General features: G+C 51.5%; 1 protein-coding gene across 1 annotated transcript in view; it reads left to right on the top strand.

Moving 5' to 3' along the window:
• Positions 1–516: 516 nt before the first annotated feature.
• Positions 517–8952, top strand: part of LOC103589163 (keratin, type I cytoskeletal 19-like) — a 41957-nt gene continuing 33521 nt past the window's right edge. Inside the window, exon 1 of the mRNA XM_008571057.1 lies at positions 517–1086. Within this exon, the coding sequence (XP_008569279.1) occupies positions 517–1086 (570 nt within the window). The remainder of the gene's footprint in view (positions 1087–8952) is intronic.

Raw genomic sequence — 8952 nt, 5'->3', positions numbered from 1 at the left:
TGAGGACTGGTTTCCCATCAGATTGGGGCGACAAGAAGGCAGGGGCTGTGCCTCCCCCATCCTCTATAATGGCTCCTTTGTACCTAGTCCCAGCCCAGTCCACACTGGGCTTTGGTGGGACTCTTCTCCTGGGAGTTTCTATCTTAGAAGGGCTCAGTCTCAGGCCTGCTGTTGGGGCCAGCTGGAGACCAAACTCCAGGATCTAGGTCACCCCCTTGGCAGCAGAGCTGATTTATGGTGCCCCTGACAGCCTAATATCCTCAAATTACCCCACACAATGGAGAGGGGCTGGGCCCCCTCTGGGCAGTCACCAGAGGACGCTGAGCCTGGGGCAGCCCGACTGCCTCCCGTATCCCCGACCTCCTTTGAGTCTGTGAGGGGAGGCTGGCCCAGACCGAGGGCACACCCAGGCGTGCCACCTTCAGCACCGGGTATAAGTAGGCGGCCCTGGGGACAGGCTTCCAGAGCCAGCAGCACTCCTACACCGCTTCCTACCCACAAGCTGGGGACAGCACCATGACTTGCAGACAGTTCTCCTCCAGCTACTGGGGCCGCGGGGGCGACGGGGGTGGCGGGGGCAGCGCGAGGTCTTCTTTCAGCCGCTTCAGCTCCTCAGGGGCTGGTGGAGGAGGGGGCCGATTCAGCTCTTCCAGTGGCTATGGTGGGGGCAGCTCTCGTGCCTGTGGGAGGGGAGGTGGCGGAGGGGGCAGTAGTTTTGGATCCAGCTATGGCGGAGGCTCTGGGGGTGGTTTTAGTGCTGGTAGTTTTGGTGGTAGCTTTGGGGGAGGTTCCGGGGGTTTTGGTGGTGGTTCTGGAGGAGGCTTTGGTGGCTCTGGGGGCTTCGGAGGTGGCTTTGGTGGTGGTGCTGGAGGCAGTGACGGTGGCATTCTGGCTGCTGATGAGAAGACCACCATGCAGGACCTCAACGTCCGGCTGGCCTCCTACATGGATAAAGTGCAGGCGCTAGAGGAGGCCAACGCCAAGCTGGAGAATAAGATCCAGGAGTGGTATGACGACAAAGGACCCAGAATCTTCCAGAAGGACTACTCCTCTTACTACGACACCTTGGCGGGTCTCAAGAACCAGGTAGGCCCTGGAAATTCCAGTCTTTCTCTCTGTTTCTGTCTCTCTCTCTCTCTCACACACTCATTTACGTGCTCTATCTTCCAAAAAGGTAAGATGCTAGACTCTAAGCTCAGACAAACGCCAGGGATTCTATCTTCTGGAAACTTTAAATTTTCATCAGAAACAAACTTGTGTTTGGCTCCTGAGGGCTCCAGGGCTGGGACTTTGGCCTGTGCTCTGGGCTTTTCTGTCCATTTCCCCAACTTTCAGTCTAGGGAGAGGAGGAAGGAGGCCTGGATCAATGTGGGTGAGGCTGGAACTGGATGTGGAGCCTCCTTTTGGCCTGGTCCCAAGTCAGTCCCTTCCTACTTCTCCTGAATTGCTATCGGGGCCTATCTTGATCTTTTCAGGTTTTTTGGATCCAGATATACATGCTGATTGTTCAAATGATGGAAAGGATCTAGAACTCTGGGGATGAAAGCCATCTATCCTCTCATCCGTCCATCCATCCATCCATCCATCCATCCATCCATCCATCCATCCATCATCCATCCATCCATCATCATCCATCCATCCATCCATCCATCCATCATCCATCCATCATCCATCATCCATCCATCCATCCATCCATCATCCTCTCATCCATCCATCCATCCATCCATCATCCATCCATCCATCCATCCATCATCCATCCATCATCCATCCATCCATCCATCCATCCATCCATCCATCCATCATCCATCCATCCATCCATCATCCATCCATCATCCATCCATCATCCATCCATCCATCCATCCATCATCCTCTCATCCCATCCATCCATCCATCCATCCATCCATCCATCCATCCATCCATCCATCCATCCATCCATCCATCCATCCATCCATCCATCCATCCATCCATCCATCCATCCATCCATCCATCCATCCATCCATCCATCCATCCATCCATCCATCCATCCATCCATCCGTCCATCCACATGTCCATCTATCTATCCATGTACTCATCCACTCAGTTTTGTGAGTGGCCACCCTCGGTTTTGCTCTGGGCAGACAGTCACGTACCAGACCCAGGTTCTGCCCTCTGAGGAGCTCACAGTCTGGCTCCTTACTGTACTCACCCGCGCCCCTTGCTTTCACACCGTCGTGCCTCTGGGTGAGCTATTTCTTCTGCCCCAAACCTCTTCCATCTATGTATCCATGTGCAGTCTCAGCCATCTGTGAGGGCTCAGTTCACTCGCCACCTCCTTTCTGAAGTCTTTCTTCATCTCCCGTAGCCATAAGCCATCTCTCCTTTCCTTGAACTCTTTTAGGATACTTTGGACTTTGAAGTTGATGGTGGGCTTCTTGAGGAAGAGAATGTCACTGATATATAAACCTCACAGTGTCCTTTGCAGTAGACTTTCAAAATTTTGTTGAATGAATAAGTGTAGGCCACACTGAACATCCTTGCTGAAGGCTGTGAGGGGTCTGTGCCCTGTACCAGCTGTTGGAACTATCTTCTACCCCTCAGGCATCTCCTGCCTCCTCCCCTCCAAGCAGTGGGTCATAGCAGGGGAACATGGCTTCATTCTGTCTCCTTTCTTTCAGGTTGTGGACCTGACAGTGGACAATAACAAAAGGCTCCTGGACATCGACAACACTCGCATGACGCTGGATGACTTCAGGGTGAAGTGAGTCTTGCTCCCTTCTCCCTCTCCTGTCATCAGTCCTTACCCCACCCCCAGTGCTCTGGAGGCCCCTGGAGGGCCTGGTGCCCTCTCGATCACCCCCTACCTGCTGGTCTGCAGGTTAGAGATGGAGCAGAGCCTGCGGCAAGGGGTGGAGGCTGACGTCAATGGCCTGCGGCAGGTGCTGGACAGTCTGACCATGGAAAAGTCTGACCTGGAGATGCAGTATGAAACTCTGCAGGAGGAGCTGATGTCCCTCAAGAAGAATCACCAGGAGGTAGCGTCCTGGCTGCAGAGGCTTGTTGGGGAGGGGGAGGGGCAGCGGTGCAGTGACAGCGGGGGGCTGTAGAGCACTGCCTGGGAGACCCCCTCTCCCTCACTTTTGAGGACACTCCTAGCTGCTCCACAGACCTGCCTACGGTGGTGGCTGGGCTGTGGCTTCACGACTGTGTCCTCTTTTGGTTCTTAGCACCTCTTGCTTGTAGCGAGTGGTTATTTTTTTCTCCTCTCATATGTGTTGGGAGCCTACTTGGACCAGACGCGGTAAGGAAACATGTTGAGGGGGCCAGAGGGAGAAAGCTGAAAGGTAGGGAAGAGGATCCCACCCCCGGACCTTGTTAGGTTGGTGAGACAAAGAGACTAAAGGACTCTGAGCCAAACACTTACCACGTCAGGAAGTTTATTTCCAGCAAACCTGGAGGGGAGATTGAAAGGTTAGTTCCTGCCCCCGTACAAACTAATAGAGGTTTTCTAGGATTTGAATTAGGGAAAGGAGTTTGGTAGCTATTTTGAGCATCCAGCACTTTGTAGGTGCTTTGCAGTTTTCCTGTTTTGCACAAGATTCCGTTCTTCACAAAATCCAGTTTTTCTGAAAAAGCGCTTTGCTTAAGAGAAAGGGAGCGGGTAGGGAGCCGGGTGAGGAAGCGGTTAACATGGCTGTGCTTATGCTAAGCTGATCGTGAGGCCTGATAGAGCTCGTATTCCCTTCTTTCCTGGCAGGAGATGAGCCAGCTGACTGGGAAGAACACTGGGGATGTCAATGTGGAGATGAATGTTGCTCCTGGCAAAGATCTGACCAAGATCCTCAATGACATGCGCCAGGACTATGAGCATCTCATTGCCAAGAACCGTAAGGACATCGAACAACAGTATGAGTCTCAGGTGAGCAGCATGGTTGCTCACTCAAGCTCCTGTCCCTCCATCTGTGTGTCCCTCAGTTCCCCCACCCCATCCCTGTCTTCTCCCATCCCTCCACTCTGCCACCTCTCCGTCTCTCGGCGCGGCTGTCATCCGCCCGTCTTCACTCACTGCACACAAACGGAAGCATAGAGCAGCTTCTGGGTGTCGGGTTTGTGTAAAGTGCTGAAGTCTCAGAGATGAGCCAAATAAGATTCCCGCCCTTGAGAAGCTCACGGTTTATTAGATGTTTGCGAACAAATGCAGAGCGTGAATAACGTACTGTAATGCTACGTGATGTAAGACTCTACTAGGGGGACACAGTGTGCCGCATACGACACTGAGCCCCTCGATGGCTCCCTTCCTCCCCGGATCTCCAGTGCCTATCGTAGAGCCCGGCACATAGAGACGTGGTCTGTAGAGTGTGTGTGTGTGTGTGTGTGTGTGTGTGTGAGTGTGTGTGTGTGAGTGTGTGAGTGTGTGTGAGTGTGAGTGTGTGAGTGTGAGTGTGTGTGAGTGAGTGTGTGAGTGTGTGTGAGTGTGTGAGTGTGTGTGAGTGTGTGTGTGTGAGTGTGTGTGTGTGTGTGTGTGTGTGTGTGTGAGTGTGTGTGTGTGAGTGTGTGAGTGTGTGTGTGTGTGTGTGTGTGAGTGTGTGTGTGTGAGTGTGTGAGTGTGTGTGAGTGTGAGTGTGTGAGTGTGAGTGTGTGTGAGTGAGTGTGTGAGTGTGTGTGAGTGTGTGAGTGTGTGTGAGTGTGTGTGTGTGAGTGTGTGTGTGCACGCATGTGTGTGCACGTGTATGTGTTTAGAAGGTGGGGGCAGTTTGAAACAAAGTCAGAAAAATGATTTGGGGACGAAGCACGAAAGGTCTTGAAACCTTGCTAAGAAGGAATGTCATGTTGAGAGAACTGGACAACCCTACATGGCTGGAGGGACTCAGAATTCAGAACCACTTATCCTTGGCTTTGGCTCAGCCTTAGCCCTGGAGGTTGAGATCCTGGTGGTGATACAGACCCTCGTACACTGAAATTCCTGGCCCAGCCTGGTCCTTACTGAGCCTTTGGGTTTGCAGATGGACCAGATCGAGCAGCAGGTGACGAAGAGTGGCAAGGAGATGGAGTCCAACACTAAGGAGGTGACCCACCTCTGGCACAGTGTCCAGGAGTTAGAGATTGAGCTGCAATCTCAGCTCAGCAAGGTTGGTAATTCTGCTGTGGACCCTCTGCCAGGCCACAGAAAAGCTTTGAATGATCCCCAGGAGCGGGAAGGAGAAGCCCTATGGTGTAGCATCCCTCTTAAAGCCTCCTCCTGCCCCCTAGAAATCGGCCCTGGAGAAGGCCTTGGAAAACACTAAGAACCACTACTGTGGCCAGCTGCAGCAGATCCAGGGGCAGATCGGTAACCTGGAGGAACAGCTCACTGAGATCCGGGCGGAGATTGAGTGCCAGAGTCAGGAATACAGCCTTCTGCTCAGCATCAAGATACGGCTGGTGAAGGAAATCGAGACCTACCGCCACCTCCTTGAGGGTGGCCAGGAAGACTTGTAGGTGCCCCAGGATTCTGTGGGACCCCCGGCCTCTGATGCTACTTTTGTCCCTCTGCATGGAGGCAGCTGGGGAAGACCTTGTATGCACGAGTGTGATGGTGGAGGCCTTCTTCATCCTGCAGGGGGACCTCAGGGCATTTGGGCTTCGGGAAAGGAGGATGATGACAATGAGAGAAGGGGTTACCTCCCTGCCCAGGGAGGGGCAGTCCTCACAGTCCCAGCTCTGGTGCCAGCCCACTCTGTCCTCTGTCCTCTGTCCCAGGAAGGTAGACAGGAAGATTCACATTTGGGTCTTGCCTCTGTCCAGGCCCAGCCTTGTATATGGGGCCAGTCATTTTATCTCTGTGTTTTTTTGTTTCTCAGTGAATCTTCTGGAGCTGGACAAATTGGCTTTGGAGGTGGCAGAGGGAGGCAAGGAGGAAGTGGGGGCAGTCATGGAAGAGGATCCAGGGGAGGAAGTGGAGGCAGCTATGGGGGAGGAAGTAGCTCTGGAGGAGGAAGTGGAGGTGGCCATGGTGGAGGAAGTGGGTCCAGGGGAGGAAGTGGAGGCAGCTATGGGGGAGGAAGTAGCTCTGGAGGAGGAAGTGGAGGTGGCCATGGTGGAGGAAGTGGGTCCAGGGGAGGAAGTGGAGGCAGCTATGGGGGAGGAAGTAGTTCTGGAGGAGGAAGTGGTGGTGGCCAAGGTGGAGGAAGTGAGTCCAGGGGAGGAAGTGGAGGTGGTTATGGAGGAGGAAGTGGATCTGGAGGAGGAAGTGGTGGCAGCTGTGAAGAAGAAAGTGGATCTGGAGGAGGAAGTGGTGGCAACTATGGAGGAGGAAGTGGAAGGTCACCTCAGTCCCAGTCCTCTTCCTCAAAATCTGGTGACTTTGATGATACACAAGGTAAGGGACAATTCTAGGCTATGGATTGGGGGGGGCGGAGGAACAACTCTAGGCTACGTGGTGGGGGGAGAGTCAAGGTACCACCCCCTTTTTCTCCCCCCACAGGTTTTATTTATTTATTTTAAGTCTTATTTTAATTTCTCAATATACATCGTAGTTGATTTTCATGTCCCTTTACCCGTTCCTCTTCCCCTTCCCTCTCTAGCCTCCTCCCCCCACTACATCATATCTGTTCACTGGTCTTAACAAGTTTAAGGAATTGTTGTGATTGTTGTCTTCTTCCTCCCCACTTTCTTGAACGTCTCTGGGGAATAGATGTTCTGAACAGAACTGGATTTTAGGGGAGTCTCTAGTGAGGTACCATAGACCTGCCCTTGGTTCTGAATTGATTATTATTTTCGACAGAGCCTTAGATGAGTCTGGGACCTGATCTACACATGGCCTGAGTCTCGGTAGTATAGGAGATGGGTTGAAAATTGTGCATTATCTTGTATATTTTCCACCAAACCCTATGAGATAGGTTTTATTATTATTCCCATTTTAAGGAAAACGAGGTTACAAAAATATGTAATTTTGTCAAGGTCACATAGTTTATAAATGAGGGACTCAGCTCTTTGGGGCTCCACAGCCAGTACTTTCAACCATTGTGAAGATGGGAGACCAGGATCAGCAACCGTGCAGGTTGAAAGCATTTCCGAGGTTTTAATCAGTGGTCAGCTCGCACATGCATAACATGATGTAGTTGCCAAAAGGACCATATCATGAATGTAATAATTGAAACATAGGAGAGTCACACAGGTGGGGTGGTCTCTAGGTCTGGGAAAACTTCCCCATATGCCCATAGAATTTTATAAAATAAAAAATTAATATGAAATATAGAAAAAGGCCGGGTAACACGGCTGAGAATGTTTCACTCAGAGAAGCCTGGGGTGCCTGGGAGCTGCCCTTCTATAGGGTGTCTGGTGTGGTTTTGTGCATCCAGGGGCACTGCAGGGCCACAGATGTGCAGCTTGGGGTGAGGCTGGTGCCATCTTTGTTTCAATATCCAAATAATTTACTAACAAAGCTATCAAATAGTGGAGGGATCTGCCTCATGAGCTCCCATCCTCAGAAATGGAAGAGCATCTGCCAGGGTTGCTGCAGGAATTGGGTGGGGGCCGCTAGGTTGGGTGACCCCAAGCTCCTTCCATCTCAGGATTCTCCAGCTCTCTGAGCTCCAGGCTCCTTGCACCCCGTTTCCCCCTCGTTCTCCAAGTCCCAGCCTCTCCGCCTCCTGCATTCAGTCGTCTCTTCTCATTCATCTCCCTTCCATCTCTCCACAGGCTACTACTACATGCGATACTAGAGCCCCTGTCTGCTTTCCCTGCCCAGTCCCAGCTGAGCATTTGCTGGATAGGCAAACCCAGATGAAGCCTGCTCATTGCATCCTGACGTCAGGAGTAGCTGGCAGCGAGCCCCAGTGCCCATTTGGGACTGGACTGATTCGGCATGTGTGCCTCTGGCTGCCCACTGGGTTCCTCCCCTGCTTAGTTGAGGGGACTTCCCTTCCTCTCTCTGGCCTGGGATGATCCCACTCCTGATTCTGACTTCCTAATAAAGCTTTCCTACTGCAAATCAGACTTGGTATTTGACCCACTTGTTCTTTGTGATTAAGAGGGGACAGAAAGGAGGTGAGGGAGAACCAGAGAATCCACTATAAAAAGTGTCGGTTTGCTTTTCTATCAGTTAACCTTTGCTGGTAACAAAGCAACCCATAATCTAGTGGCTTAAAATGATAACCGGTCATTTAGCTCATAACTTTGCAGCTGGAAATTTAGACTGGACAGTTGTTTTATGCATCTGTGGTCAGCTGCAGGTCAGTGAGGCTCTGCCTCTGGGGCTTGACTGGACACTGGTTGGGGCAACGGGGATGAATGGGCCCTAGGACTCTCATCCTCCAGTCAGCTGTCTTGAGCAAGCGTTCCAAGATAATGTGCCAGATCCTGAGGCTTAGACTCGGAGCTGTCAGTTTGGCTGCATCATATTAGCCAAAACAACCTAGCCCCAATTTAAGAGCAGGGGAATGTCACGTGGCAACAGGCATGAATATACAGGGAGTAATAATTGAGGCCATTTTTTGCAAACAATCTATCATAGTCTATTAGCAGATCATGTGTTAGCTGTGGAGGGAAACAAGGCAAAAATGATGTGGTTTTTGCTTTGAAGATGTTACAGATGGTAAAATGTATAGGCACAGATAAGGTGCCCCAAGGCAGAGTAAGGAAAACTCCACAAGACAGCAGCCAACGATATTCTTCAAGGATTCTTTTTTTAATTTTATTTTAATTCTTCCACGTTTAAACACAAATGCAGGAGCGGTGTGGATGACTCAAGTTGTACAAACAGATTGACCCACACATTCCAATTTCGGATATAAAAGTCTTTTAAAAAATAATTTAAAAAACACTGGGACCTAGGGGCTGGCCCGTGGCTCACTCGGGAGAGGGCGGTGCTGATAACACCAAGGCCCCGGGTTCGGATCCCATATAGGGATGGCCGGTTCGCTCACTGGCTGAGCGTGGTGCTGACAACACCAAGTCAAGGGTTAAGATCCCCTTACCGGTCATCTTTTAAAAAAA

This window comes from Galeopterus variegatus, unplaced genomic scaffold, assembly GCF_000696425.1.
Source record: "Galeopterus variegatus unplaced genomic scaffold, G_variegatus-3.0.2 Scaffold658, whole genome shotgun sequence".
NCBI lineage: Eukaryota > Metazoa > Chordata > Mammalia > Dermoptera > Cynocephalidae > Galeopterus > Galeopterus variegatus.
The sequence above is the reverse complement of the archived record's forward strand: the minus strand, read 5'-3'. Positions and strand labels throughout refer to the sequence as shown.